At 43.6% G+C, this 16070-nt stretch overlaps 1 protein-coding gene across 1 annotated transcript in view; it reads left to right on the top strand.

Moving 5' to 3' along the window:
* Positions 1–16070, top strand: part of LOC309556293 (ATP-dependent translocase ABCB1-like) — a 94685-nt gene that overhangs the window by 40555 nt on the left and 38060 nt on the right. The window contains exons 8-11 of the mRNA XM_082258731.1: positions 4578–4703; positions 5911–6114; positions 11167–11337; positions 14274–14438. Of these exons, the coding sequence (XP_082114857.1) occupies positions 4578–4703; positions 5911–6114; positions 11167–11337; positions 14274–14438 (666 nt within the window). The remainder of the gene's footprint in view (positions 1–4577; positions 4704–5910; positions 6115–11166; positions 11338–14273; positions 14439–16070) is intronic.

Below are 16070 nucleotides of genomic sequence, written 5' to 3'. Positions count from 1 at the left end.
CGAAACAAAACAAAAAGTACAGCACAATTTTGTCCACTGACGAAAACTATGACGAAAATCAAATTAGTTTTTGTTAACGAACTAAAATGGGATGAAAACGTGAGGCAGGGAGGTTTACCCTCATGAACGAACTTCTGGTTTTCTCAGAGCTCCACTTGCCTCAGCTCCCAGCAAGCAAGTGAGTTGAACAACTGTGTGCACTGTCCCCAGTGATGGTAGTAACCGCGTTAAAGTAAACGGCATTACTTAATGCAGTTACTTTAGAGGGTAATGAGTAAACTAACTGATTACTGTTCCCCTCCTGGTATCGCCGTTCCCATTACTTAGGCCGCGTTACCGCAATTACATCTACCACCACTAGATGGCAGTAGTGTAATTCCTCCTCTACTCTCAGAAAACCCTACCCCCGTTTGAAATACGTACCTCGTCACTTCTGGGGCTAGTTCGTCATTCATCAGCTGTTGCCGTGTCCCAGTGCGCATGCGCCATCCTAGTGTGCATGCCCAGTCAGAAAATGATCTCAGCTCCAGGAAAATAATAAAACTACCCATCAAAATTCCCTACCCTCGTCGCTTCCGCAGTGTGTGCAATGCCTATACATCCCAATACACCCCTTTATGTATACACAGTCATAACAATGGAGGACTGTTGTCCTGAACATATATATATATATTAAAATATATATATATATATTTTTTTTTATCTAAATGAAAGGATAAAAAAAAATATATATATATTTTTTAAATGTGATCAGGAAAACCATATATATATATATATATATATATATATATATATATATATATATATATATATATATATATATTACAGGGCTCAAAATTTTAAGTCCTGAGCTACTAGCCAGGCCTTAAGTGTTACTCGCCACCAGTTGCCTCACCTTACTCCTACCCTGCCCCGCCCCTAAACACGCCTTGTTAAATGTTTTTGCATTAATGTAGAAGTTATAAAAATAAATATTAATAACAACATTATCAGTGCCCATCAATGCAGCCTCCGCTGTGCCCATCAATGCATCACCAGTGCCCATTAATGCCGCCTCCCTTGTGCCCATCAATGCAGCCCCACTGTGCCCATCAATGCATCACCAGTGCCCATTAATGCCGCCTCCCTTGTGCCCATCAATGCAGCCCCCCTGTGCCCATCAATGCAACCTCACCTGTGCCCATCAATGCAACCTCACCCATACCCGTCAATGCAACCTCACCCATGCCCGTCAATGCAACCTCACCCATACCCGTCAATGCAACCTCAACCATGCCCGTCAATGCAGCTTCACCCATGCCCATCAATGCAGCTTTACCCATGCCTATCACTGCAGCTTTACCTAAGCCCATCAATACAGCTTCACCTGTGCCTGTCAATGCAGCTTTACCTGTGCCCTTCAATGCAGCTTTACCTGTGCCATCAATGCAGCTTCACCTGTGCCCTTCAATGCAGCTTCACCTGTGCCCTTCAATGTAGCTTCACCTGTGCCCTTCAATGCAGCTTCACCTGTGCCCTTCAATGTAGCTTCACCTGTGCCATCAATGCAGCTTCACCTGTGCCATCAATGCAGATTTACCTGTGCCCTTCAATGCAGCTTCACCTGTGCCATCAATGCAGCTTTACCTGTGCCCTTCAATGCAGCTTTACCTGTGCCATCAATGCAGCTTTACCTGTGCCCTTTAATGCAGCTTTACCTGTGCCCTTCAATGCAGTTTTACCTGTGCCTTTCAATGTAGCTTCACCTGTGCCATCAATGCAGCTTCACCTGTGTCCTTCAATGTAGCTTCACCTGTGCCATCAATGCAGCTTCACCTGTGCCATCAATGCAGCTTCACCTGTGCCATCAATGCAGCTTTAACTGTGCCATCAATGCAGCTTTACCTGGGCCCTATAACGCAGATTCACTTGTGCCTGTCAATGCACTGACCAGTGCAAAAAAAAGAGAGGAGAGGAAGAGGAAATCTGGCCGGATAATCACAAAACGGGATCGTCCCGCTGTAACAGCTTTAATTTGAATGGCCGGGCACTCGCCGACACACACAGTCCCGCCTCCTGGCCCGACTCCTTTGATAGACGTCACACGTCCCGGTTGGCCAGGTGTTCTGTCTATCAAAGAAGCCGGGCTAGGGGGCGGGACTGTGTGTGTCGGCGAGTGCCCGGCAATTACAATTAATGCTGTTACAGCGGAACGATCCCCGCTCTATGGTAATCCCATCCATCGGCTTTCCTCTTCGACACCCGGAGCAGCCCCATGCTCGCCCTAAATAATTTTCCACTCGCAAAATGCGAGTAGGCGAGTGGAAAATTTGAGGGCTGTTACATACATATATATATATATATATATAAAAAAATGGAGGGCTGTTCTCCTGATTTTATATATATATATATATATATATATATATATATATATTAAACCCCCAGAAGTGACGAGGGTAGGTATTTCTGACGGGGTAGAGTTTTCTGATAGAACACCGGTGTAATGTTAAAAAACCTTACTCTGTGAAAATTCCCTACCCTCGTTACTTCCGGTGCGGGTACGTCATTCAACAGCTGAGCCGCTTCCCAGTGCGCATGCTCACAGCTGCGGAGGGTAGGGAATTTTCATGGGGTAGTGTTTTGTAACGTTGCACCGCGTCATTCATCAGATGTTGCTGCGCGACCCACTGCACATGCCCAGCCACTAATGAAATCATCTTGGCTCCAACCCTGAGACTTCCCTGCGGGCGCGTGTCATTCAACAGCAGGTGCGGCGTCCCCAATGATCTCGGCTCCAGGAAAATGTTAAAATGTTATGAAAAGTTAAAAGTGGTTCCTAAAGATCACAGCAGTGGGTGCAGACTAGTCAGGAGGACTCAAGACTCAGATCCCCACCACCAGTGTGCCACACCACCACCAGCAGCCAGCCGGTACCACTCAGCAAATACCCACTAAGGTACCACTCAGCAAATACCACTCAGGTACCCACTGCCAGTGTACCACGCAGCCTGAAACACTCAGCAAATACCACTCAGGTACCAGTGTCACTCAGCAAATACCACTCAGGTACCAGTGTACTACGCAGGTACCACAGTGCCACTCTCAGCAAATACCACTCAGGTACAAGTGTACCACGCAGCCAGCCAGTACCACTCAGCAAATACCACTCAGGTACCACCAGTGCCACTCAGGTACCGTACCAGTGTACCACGCAGCCGGTACCACTCAGCAAATACCACTCAGGTACCTTACCAGTGTATCACGCAGGTACCACTCAGCAAATACCACGCAGGTACCACTCAGCAAATACCACGCAGGTACCATACCAGTGTGTTGTACGCAATAGTTACTTTCCCTGGTAATTAGTTACTTTTTTACTGATGTAACTCAGTTACTAACTAGTAACTATAACTAATTACTTTTTTTAAGTGACATGACCAGCACTGACCGTCCGTGGCAGCTACCAGAGACCAGAGCAGCACTATGCATTACAGGCAGGTCTCCCTAGTCCCGACAAGACTGTCCTACTCCGAGTCCCAACTCACGAGACGACTGCCCATTTCCAGAGCAGTGAGCAGACTGTGAGTGTGTAGTACTAGTGTATGTTACAATTACAGCAGGCCTGGGGCTTCCCTCCAGACCACCATCCATCCAGAGCACTGTGTGTGCATTATTACAGGCCTTCTCTGACCACTGGCAGTGGCTTCCAGGTCAATGTGCATTACAGGTCATCCCTCAGACCTGAGACCACCATCCAGCACTCTGAAGCATTACAGGCCTCTTCCGAACACCGTACAGAGCACTCTACAGCATTACAGGCCACCTCAGACCACCATCCATAGCACTGTGCAGCATTACAGGCCTCCTCGGGCCACCGTCCAGAGCACTGTGCAGCATTTGAGGCCTTCTCAAGCCACTGTCCAGAGTACTACTGTGCAGGCCTCCACAGACATCTATCCAGAGCACTATGCAGCATTACAGGCCTCCTCAGACATTTATCCAGAGCACTGTGCAGCATTACAGGCCTCCTCAGACATCCATCCAGAGCACTGTGCAGCATTACAGGCCTCCTCAGACATCTATCCAGAGCACTGTGCAGCATTACAGGCCTCCTCAGACATCCAGCCAGAACACTGTGCAGCATTACAGGCCTCCTTAGACATCTATCCAGAGCACTGTGCAACATTACAGGCCTCCTCAGACCATCCAGAGTGGCTAAATCTGTATCTGTGAGTTTGTTCAAACCTTAATACCATAAATAATAACATAATATTAGATTTTTTTACTCAAGGAGTATATAATGTAATTCTATAGAAATGCTTAAATAACGCATTACAATTTAACTAAACACATTCGATTTTAGTTGACTAAAATGTTTTTATTTGACTAAAATGTACTGGAGATTTTAGTCGACTAAAATACGATAACTAAAATGGGACTAAAACTAGAATGGCATTTTAGAATCAATTGCAGGTGACTAAAATGGCATTTTAGTCAAAAGGCTATAACTAAAACGTAATAAAAATTCATTGCCAAAATTAACACTGGTCAGCGTTCTACTTTAAAAAAAGACTAATTTGTCATCTTTGTTGTTAAAGATCCTTAAAGGGTTGAACCTCACAGTCCCTAATGGTAAAACAGTGGCCCTTGTTGGCAGTAGTGGCTGTGGAAAGAGCACGACAGTCCAGCTCATCCAGAGGTTTTACGATCCAGATGAAGGCATGGTAAGAACACAATTTACTTATTTTCTTCGATGCAGAAAAATTTACAAAATATTGCAAATCCATTTCTTAGTATTACCAAAAGTAACATGCAGTGAAAAAAGGTTTAATTTCTGAGAACTCATAAGCCCTCTGCCACCATTTAAATGGCTACTGTAGTGAATATTCAGGTTAGGAAGGGTTGGGGCAAAACGTGGAGGGGAGCAGAAGGATCCGATTGTGGATGGTATGGGAAGGAAGAAAAAAGGGTAGTCGAAGGGTGAATTTGTTTTGTCATTGAAAAAAGGGAAAATCCACGCTTAGGATAAAAGTATGGCTGCTGCCTACCTCCAAAATATAACCCTAAAAGGGATATATGCGATATGAAAAGAGGGTGATATGAGGTAGATGCCGCTGCCTATAGTAATATGTCTGACAAAGACTGAACCCTATACAGTTTTCAAAGAATCATAAGGTTACCTAACATATGTAATGTGATGATGTATTAAGTTATTGTATGTATAAACATAAATACAAGGTGCCAAAAAGTGCAATAAGTGCTATGGTGCAATAATATATGTTGACGAATGTACACAATAAGGTGTTACCCACAATCAAGGGTATCAAGTGTACTATTCTAAATAAATTAATTATAGACCAAAAGTGACACAATGTGCAATTGGAGGTAGTAAGATTAAATATACATAAGAAGGTGAAATATAATCTCATACGACAGTGAATAAATAATGTAAGCAGTGACATTATAGACATACTGAATATAACATAAGCAATATTTAGAGTGACCAGGGCCTCCAATGGTAGCTCTCAATGTAAGAATCAATGAAAAGACTGAGGTTATATTTGCAAAGTTGCTTGGTTTACCTGTATGTTCTAAAAAACTACATTTATTTTTTTGAAGACCAATATGAACAAACAAACATAAAGGATCTATAAACTGGTAATGTTATCCAGAAAACACTACTACTGCTAAATTCAGCAATTCCTGATGAATTTACCTTCAAATTTCTTTATATGTTCATCAGATTTTAGATTTTCATTCATTATAACACAATGCTGAATACAAAATATAGCAAGACATGACTGAGACTAAATCCCCCACATGGGTATCTGTAATTGTTTCTACTCATTAAAAAATAAAAATTATTATTAGTGAAAATAATTTATAATTACTTAAATTATTTTATTTTGAACGTGTGCTTTATTCCTGCAGGTCACAATAGATGGACAAGACATTCGGAATTTAAACTTGAGATACTTAAGGGAGATTATTGGTGTGGTCAGCCAGGAGCCAATCCTGTTCGATACCACTATTGCTGAGAATATCCGATATGGCCGTGAGGATGTCACGATGGAGGAAATCATAAGAGCCACCCAAGAAGCCAACGCATACAGTTTTATCATGAAGCTGCCAGATGTAAGTTCTATATTCTTTTATTGGGGGGAAAATATGTGACAATATTATTGTAATAAAAGTGTTTCTAGCATTGCTGCAGTGGTTGAAGGGGTGGGGAGTCAGCCTGTCAGTGCTCAGACCATACGTCGCACACTGCATCAAATTGCTCTGCATGGCTGTCACCCCAGAAGGAAGCCTCTTCTAAAGATGATGCAAAAGAAAGCCTGCAAACAGTTAGCTGAAGACAAGCAGACTAAGGACATGGATTGCTGGAACCATGTCCTGTGGTGTGATGAGACCAAGATAAACTCTTTTGGTTCAGATGGTGTCAAGCGTGTGTGGCAGCAACCAGGTGAGGAGTACAAAGACAAATGTGTCTTGCCTACAGTCAAGCATGGTGGTGGGAGTGTCATGGTCTGAGGCTGCATGAGTGCTGCCAGCACTGGGGAGCTACAGTTCATTGAGGGAACCATGAATGTCAACGTGTACTGTGACATACTGAAGCAGAGCATGATCCCCTCCCTTCAGAGAATGTGCCACAGGACATTATTCCAACTTAATAACGACTCCAAACACACCTCCAAGATGACCACTGCCTTGCTAAAGAAGCTGAGGGTAAAGGCAGAGTTGTATAAAGTACTCGAAACCCATACTTGAGTAAATGTACAAGTGCTCGATCAAAAAGTGACTTGAGTAGAAGTACTAAAGTATTCAATATTTTTTGAACTTAAGTATTGCAAGTAGTTTTTTAAAGAATTTTGCTACTCAAGTACTGAAAGTAAAAGTACCAGTAGTTTTGAAAAAAAAAATTGCTACTCAAGTACTGAAAGTAAAAGTACAAGTACTGTGTTATGTAGTTATTCAAGAAAGAAGTCAAAAGTTTGAACATCATATTGTTTTTTATTATTTCAAATGCAGCTTTTATTTATGCATACAGTAGCATTTATTTTCGTATGCGCTGATAATACACATGTTTTGAGCTTCATGAAACCTGTCGTCTACTGTTCTGGCAGTGGTAATTTTTATAATTGTAACGAGTAACTATGCAGCACAAAAAAAAAATATTGGAGTAGAAGTATTGAAATCATTGAAAAAATGTAGTGAAGTAAAAGTGGAAGTAGGAGAAAAAAATTCTACTCTAGGAAAGTACAGATACCGCCTTTCGGTACTTAAGTACAGTAGTGAAGTAGTTCTACTTAGTTACTATACATCTCTGGGTAAAGGTGATGGACTGGCCAAGCATGTCTCCAGGCCTAAACCCTATTGAGCATCTGTGGGGCATCCTCAAACAGAAGGTGGAGGAGCGCAAAGGTCTCTAACATCCACCAGCTCCGTGATGTCATCATGGAGGAGTGGAAGAGGACTTCAGTGGCAACCTGTGAAGCTCTGGTGAACTCCATGCCCAAGAGGGTTAAAGTAGTGCTGGAAAATAATGATGGCCACACAAAATATTGACACTTTGGGCCCAATTTGGACATTTTCACTTAGGGGTGTACTAATTTTTATTGCTAGACGTTTAGACATTAATGGCTGTGTGTTGAGTTATTTTTAGGGGACAGCAAATATACACTGTTATACAAGCTGTACACTCACTACTTTACATTGTAGCAAAGTGGAATTTCTTTAGTGTTGTCACATGAAAAGATATAATAAAATATTTACAAAAATGTGAGGGGTGTACTCACTTTTGTGAGATACTGTGTATACATATATATTATAACACACACAAATACTGCTTGTTTCACACGCTACACATTCCTCTCCTGTACATACTTCCCACTGTCGTACCCTCCACACTCCTCCCCTGTATATACCAGCCACTGTCATACCCTCCACACTCCTCTCCTGTACATACTGCCCACTGTCATACCCTCTACATTCCTCTCCTGTGCATACTTCCAACTGTCATACCCTCCACACTCCTCTCCTGTACATACTGCCCACTGTCATACCCTTCACACTCCTCTCCTGTACATACTGCCCGCTGTCATACCTTCCACTCTGCTCTCCTGTACATACTGCCCACTGTCATACCCTCCACACTTCTCTCTTGTACATACTGCTGACTGTCATACCCTCCACACTCCTCTCCTGTACATATTACCCACTGTCATACCCTCCACACTTCTCTCCTGTACATACTGCCCGCTGTCATACCCTCCACACTCCTCTCCTGTACATACTACCCACTGTCATACACTCCTCTCCTGTACAAACTGCCCACTGTCATACCCTCCATACTTCTCTCCTGTACATACTGCCCACTTTCATACCCTCCACATTTCTCTCCTGTACATACTGCCCACTGTCATACCCCCCACACTCCTCTCGTGTACATACTGCCCACTGTCATACCCTCCACACTCCTCTCCTGTACATACTGCCCACTGTCATACCCTCCACACTCCTCTCCGGTACATACTGCCCACTGTCATACCCTCCACACTCCTTTCCTGTACACACTGCTCACTGTCATACCCTCCACACTCCTCTCCTGTACATACTACCCGCTTTCATACCCTCCACACTTCTCTCCTGTACATACATCCCGCTGTCATACCCTCCACACTTCTCTCCTGTACATACTGCTCAATGTCATACCCTCCACACTCCTCTCCTGTACATACTACCCACTGTCATACCCTCCACACTCCTCTCCTGTACATACTACCCGCTGTCATACCCTCCACACTCCTCTCCTGTACATACTGCCAACTGTCATACCCTCCACACTTCTCTCCTGTACATACTGCTCAATGTCATACCCTCCACACTCCTCTCCTGTACATACTACCCACTGTCATACTCTCCACACTCCTCTCCTGTACATACTACCCACTGTCATACTCTCCACACTCCTCTCCTGTACATACTGCCCACTGTCATACCCTCCACTATCCTCTCCTGTACATACTGCCAACTGTCATACCCTCCACACTTCTCTCCTGTACATACTGCTCAATGTCATACCCTCCACACTCCTCTCCTGTACATACTACCCACTGTCATACCCTCCACACTCCTCTCCTGTACATACTACCCGCTGTCATACCCTCCACACTCCTCTCCTGTACATACTGCCAACTGTCATACCCTCCACACTCCTCTCTTGTACATACTGCTCACTGTCATACCCTCCACACTTCTCTCCTGTACATACTACCCGCTGTCATACCCTCCACACTCCTCTCCTGTACATACTGCCAACTGTCATACCCTCCACACTCCTCTCTTGTACATACTGCTCACTGTCATACCCTCCACACTTCTCTCCTGTACATACTACCCGCTGTCATACCCTCCACACTTCTCTCCTGTACATACTGCTCACTGTCATACCCTCCACACTCCTCTCCTGTACATACTGCTCACTGTCATACCCTCCACACTCCTCTCCTGTACATACTGCTCACTGTCATACCCTCCACACTCCTCTCCTGTACATACTGCCAACTGTCATATCCTCAGGACAGTAGTCATATTTGCATGGTTTGCCTCCAGAAAGGTCTCTTTAGGGTATCGTCGGAGATTCCTTTCACTTTTTCATTTTGCATTTTTACATCTAACTAGAGGTCGTATTTGTGTCAGTCTTAATGTGATCTCCTGTAATCTAATGCACAGCCTTGAAAAAGCGAGAGGCTTCACTATAAACCAATCAGGGCTCTACTTTGCACATTGCTGTCAGTCTAGCAGTGTAAATATGCTTACAAGAGGTGGGCACACTGGGATGAACCCCCTTAGGTTTCTGCTGCTCCTACATTGTCCAATATCTCATAGCGATGGGTCCTTAATCAAGCTTTACATGCAGTTAGGTCAAGAAACTGGCTGTGCTATCTGGCAGGAGTGCTTGGATCTTGGATCACAAACCTGCCTAAAGCAGATCACATATACGGGACAACTCTGTGAAAGTCCTTTAGTGGCCCAGCCAGAGATCAGACTTGAATCCGACGCTCCCCATCCAGCCTGATTTAGCATGAGAGGTCCTGCAAGCTTGTAGCATCATAATCAAAAAGTCTTGAGGCTGTAATTGGTGCCAACGGTACTTCAACAAAGTATTGAGCAAAGGCTGTGAATACTTCTTATGTACATGGGATTTTTTTTATTTTTTATTTTTAATAAATTTGCAAAGATTTAAAACAAACTTCTTTCAGGTTGTCATTATGGGGTATTTTTTTTAGAATTTTGAGGAAAAAAAATGAATTTAAACCATTTTGAAATAAGGCTGTAACATAACAAAACGTGGAAAAAGTGAAGCGCTGTGAATAATGTAAGCCAGGTTATTAAAATATATACTATGAGAAGGTCATATAGATACAACATTGTTTGGGCAGTTCCAGCATGAAAACAATCAAAATGTAAATGTTTACTTTCCTTGTAATAGGAATAAAAGTGATCCAATAAAAAAAATAAAGGGACAGCGTAAAAATAAAAAGTAAAATAAGTAATAATAAAAAAAAAATTGAAAGCGCCCCATCCCTCTTTGCTTGCACGCAGAAGCAAACGCATATGTAAGTCGTGCCCGTTTATGTAAACGATGTTCAAACCACAAATGTGAGATATCGCTGCAATCGTTAGAGTGAGAGCAATAATTCTAGCACTGGATCATCTTTGTAACTCTAAACAGGTAACCTGTAAAAATGTTTAAGGCGTCTCCTTTGGAGATTTTTAAGTACCGTCATTTGTTGCCATTCCTCGAGCTTGTACAATTTTAAAGCATGACATGTTAGGAAACCAATTACTTGGCGTAACATTATCTTTCACATTTTACAAATAAATTGGTCTAATTTTACTGTTTTTTTTTTTTTTATTCATTAAAGTGTATTTTTTCCAAAAAACATTGTGTTTGAAAGACCGCTGCGACATAAACTATTGCAGCGATTGCCATTTTATTTTCTAGGGTCTCTAGTAAAAAAATATATATAATGTTTGGTATTCTAAGTAATTTTCTAGCAAAAAATACTAATTTTAACTTGTAAATAAAAAGTGCCAGGAAAGGCCTGGTCAGCAAGTGGTGATAATGCCTATGGCAGTAAAATCTTTCATAACTATGCATGTGATTGTGTGCATTTCCAGAAATTTGACACACTTGTGGGGGAGAGAGGGACTCAGCTGAGTGGAGGTCAGAAGCAGAGAATCGCCATCGCACGAGCGCTGGTCCGCAACCCCAAAATTCTTCTTCTGGATGAAGCCACTTCCGCTCTGGACACAGAGAGTGAAGCCAAGGTGCAGGCAGCCCTGGACAAGGTATTCATTCATATTCTTATTGTATTCTCATCAGACTCTTATGTTTGGGAAGTCTCACATTCTCTTCCATGCATTGTTCAGCACGTTCCAATGCTTAAAGTGGAATTCAAACCTAACAGCAACTAGCCTTAAAAATATTCCCTCCCCCCTCCTCCTATCTATTTTGTCGTGTAAAAAAAACCCCAAAAAAAACCCGGTATACTTACCTTTTTATAGTATGCTCCGGTCCAGTCAGATGATCCCGCAGCTCCAGCTCCCCAGTGTCTGTGGCAGCTGCAGGGGAGAGGAGGGAGCGCCAACAGCGACTGGGCAATGGGTGACGTCTACTGGGTGACAGCTACAGGAGTTCCCAGCTGTTGTTGAGCGCTCCATGATACAGGGGAGCCAGATCCGCAGGATCCCGTCATGGATCAGAACAGACTAATAAAAAGGTAAGTACATGGATCATTTTTTACACAGATTAGGCAGGATAGATAGAACGGGGGGGGAGGGGGGGGGGACACTGTTAAGAATAGTTAGTGTTGGGTTTGAATTCCAATTTAAAAGCTTCAATTGCACCATGGCTGAAAGAGCAAGCATGTTACATGGCCTAGAATGTTTTCAGTCTTAATTTCTTATTGAAAGTATTTTATGTATCAGTATTCTCTTTATTTATGCATCTTTCAGGTTGCAAAAAAAAAAAAAAGAAAATCCCAGGGCACAGTGGTGACATAGGGATCTGCAGGAGGAATCACAGTGTCCAACAATGGGATGCAGGCAACTCAGTGGGGGATGGGCATGTTGGACCTCTGCAGAGCTATCACTGCTTCCACATAGAGGGCAAGGGTCCTTCTCTGCAACATGCTGGGAGGGGACAGGCTTTTCTATGCAGGCTGTCGCTGCTTTCGGAAGAAAATGAGCCTGTGTTACATAGTTGGTGAGGTTGAAAAAGACACCAGTCCATCCAGTTCAACCTATGATGTGTGTGTGTTTATGTCAATAGTACATCGTATACCCCTGTATGTTGTGGTCGTTAAGGTGCCCATCTAATAGTTTTTTAAACTATTGATGCTCCCTGCTGATACCACTGATTGTGGAAGAGAATTCCACATCCTTACTGCAGTTCCACATCCTTACCTTAGAAAAGTGTTGTGCTGCGTTAGTGTATGTACATTAAGGCACATTATGCTGAGCGCTAGGAAAGCCCATTCATTTAAACAGGTTGCCTAACACATCAAAAGTCATTAAAAATTATGCATGCAGCATTTTTTTGTAACGGCACACTGCAACGCACAGTAACGTGTTGTGGTGTGCTGCAGCATGCATCCAATGGCAAGGTGTGTTACTGCAGTGCAGTGTTGTAAATGGGCCCTAAAACTTTGCATGCCTCTTGTTTATATGCACTGGATTGTATTTTGCTGTTCTAAATAATAATTCCAAGTATGGATATTTTATACATAGTTCCATTGGTCCAGCTTGGAGCAATGTAACAATGTATATAGTATATGTGGCCAATGCCCCTGGAAGTTGGAATTTACTGAACTTGACATTACTACTCCAATGATCCCCACTTGCTTCTGGGTCCCCTGCTGAGCAACTGCCCTGATGCATTCTGAACACAGCTTGACCAATGTAACTATGTAAAAAATATCCATACCTGGAATTTACCTTTAAACCTAAATGAACTGTTGAGCTTTAATGGCAATGGTCGGTAGTCTTTAGATTTGCCATGACATGATTGGAAATGATAGTGTAGCACCCTACAGGTAGGTGCTAGGTAAATGTACAGTGGGCCTTGTCTGCCTAACAGCAGGGCCATGATTTCTTTTAGTAGGGTGTCATGGCTTCCAGGTGTGTCTGCTGAAGGGGGATTCTCCCCACTGGCTCTGTGAGAGGCTTCTCATAGGGCAGTGGAGGAAGCGCACTCAGGGATACATGCAGGCCTGTAACTACCCCAGAAGGCAGATTCTGCCGCAAAGGATTCTGGGAGTAGGTATAAGTTTGAGGGAGAGTGTGACTCCTGGTCTTTGGTGGGAAGCAGAGTCCCAGGGGGGAGACGACGGCTGTCTCTCCTCCTGTCTGAGGAAGTGGATGTCTCGGGGTGTCACGTGGGAGTCCAGAGAGTGCTGAGTTGAGCTGAGGGGATCCGGTGTGCCGAGAACCAGCGGAGAGCAAGAGGGGTCCAGTCCTAAGAAAGCCTACACAGGTCGTGAGTACTGAGGATTGCCCCTGGGGTTCTGCCTAGAGTCAGTGGGGACCACTCCGGAGGAGGTTCTGGGATCCAGTGTCAGCTAGTGGTAAAGGGGGTACCTAGTCAGAGGACCCTGAAGTGACAGAGGGGGTACCTAGTCAGGGGACCCTGAAGAGTAAAAAGGGGCATCTGCAGTTTGGTTCCTGAAGAGACAGTGTGCAGTGTCTTAGTTGAGAGTTGCAGCCAAGGAAGTTAGTGACTTTGTGGTACAGCAGTGTCCGTAGCTCATTGCTCTACAGTCTTTGCTCTACAGTCCTGGATCTTCTAGACTCAAGGTCGATGATCTAGCACTTCATTCAAATTACAGTGTGTTCTGAGCGTCAGTGAGCGTTGGCTGGTGTCGGCTGGTGTCGAAACAGCGTTAACAGACATTTTCCTGAGGAAGTCCCAAGTTGTACTTAGTTGAGCCTAAAGGAGTATCCCACTCATTCCCTTCTCCCATCCCCTAAAACTACAATAAAACAACCAAACAAAGATGCAGGAGTTGTTGATGTGTCAGTTGTCACACCTGGGGCTGCAGCTCACATGGGCTGGAAAGGTAACTGGTAACAATGGCAGATCCACCTCCGGTCACATGCCTGTAAACCTTAGCAAAAACAGTATCTGAATTCAAATCTCAAACAGCATCTCCAGCTATAAAAGTGATACTTCATAACAGAAAAAAAGGATTTTGTGAATAATGCAAAATACTCGTCCTTTATCCCAGGCTAGAGAAGGCCGGACAACCATCGTCATAGCCCACCGCTTGTCCACAGTACGAAACGCTGACCTTATTGCTGGATTCAATGAAGGCGTCATTTGTGAACAAGGAACTCATAGTGAACTGATGAAGATAACTAATGGAGTTTATTACAACCTGGTCACCATGCAAGTAAGTGGAATTTGCTTCCCAGGATGCAATTCAAAGAATGCAGATAATGTTGCATCGCAAACAACTTGCATGCTGGAGAATGACACTTCATACTTTCCCTGGTGTGTCTTTTAGTGGTCCAGCTTTTACTTTATTTATTATTTATTTATTTCAGGTACTTATATAGCGCTGTCAATTTACGCAGCGCTTTACATAGACATTACACATTCACATCAGTCCCTGCCCTCAAGGAGCTTACAATCTAAGGTCCCTAACTCACATTCATACATAAACATAGTAAGGCCAATTTTATACAGGATCCAATTAACCTACCAGCATGTCTTTGGAGTGTGGGAGGAAACTGGAGTACCCGGAGGAAACCCACGCAGGCACAGGGAGAACATGCAAACTCCAGGCAGGTAGTGTCGTGGTTGTGATTCGAACCAGTGACCCTCTTAGTTCTAACCACACTGTGATAATAGAAGGTGGCAGACATTAAAGTTGCTGTAAACCACAACATTGAACTTATTTGTTTCCTCTTGGTCTGCTAAGTATATAATTGAAAACATTTGCTATATCGTTTGCTATATCTGTTAGATAAGTGCCAAAAAAAACAGTTGATCATGCCAGGAATTCAGTGCTGTGCTGGGCACTCTGCAGTGCTATTTCATGTAATGTTATCAGCCCTGTCCAATTTACCACTGAGAACTACAGAACACTTTCTCTAAATTATAAAGAAGATGACAGGGGAAGGTGTTCCTTAGTAACTAACACTCTTCCTGCCCTACAGTGATGTTGCTGCCACTCCATAGATTCTAAACAGTAAGTGAGCGTTGCCCCTCCAGGACAGAAAGTGTGTAAATGGCAGAATCGCTTTATAAAAAAAAAAAAAAAAAAAAAAGCAAAGAGCCGTGTTCACACATGCAATACCCTCTAAAGAGCAATATGAATTTCTCTTCAGAGGGCATCTGACAGGCATGATTTCGCTGCAATTGCATTATGGTTGCCCCATGGCCCTATAGATTTGCATTGGTGGCGTTCAACAGTGGTAATGCCCATCAAATGCGACACACTGTTTAATTTTTGTCATGGCTGCGAAGCACAGCATGATGACCGCAGCATGTGTACAGTCCTGTACGGCTGCATGACCAGGTTTAGGCAGGACCACAGCAAAACCACCTGGTTTTACCACCCCCCACGTGAGTGAACAAGGCTGAACTGTGGCATGTCTGTGAAATATTGGCCATCTTTTAATTTGTGTCTAGATCCAAGAGCTGTGCAGTAGCACTGACATTAAAGCGGAACTAAAGCCCACAAACAAATGCTAACCCCCCGTTACTTACTTGCCAGTGCCAACATCTTCTCCCCACCTTTTCCTGGGTGTTGGGTCTTTGGCCACCTTGATTGGCCGGTGGAGAATGACAAAACTCCTGTGCATGCACATGGGAGCTCATTTGCTTTGACAACGAAGTGTGCCATAGATTTACACTCAGCAGCGGATACACATCTCAGTGTACGTTACAAAGAAGATTGTGAGCAGCAAGTCGATTGGCTTCAGTACAACCAGCCTGTTGGGTTTTTTTTGTGCAATCACTGCCGATGGCTATAGCTCCTGACAGTGATCATTGTATTCTGACGGCTGGGAAACCTTCC

The sequence above is a fragment of the Pelophylax lessonae genome (assembly GCF_965119305.1).
Source record: "Pelophylax lessonae genome assembly, chromosome: 5".
Taxonomy (NCBI): Eukaryota; Metazoa; Chordata; class Amphibia; order Anura; family Ranidae; genus Pelophylax; species Pelophylax lessonae.
Note: the sequence above shows the minus strand (reverse complement) of the source record. Positions and strands in the feature narration are given on the sequence as shown.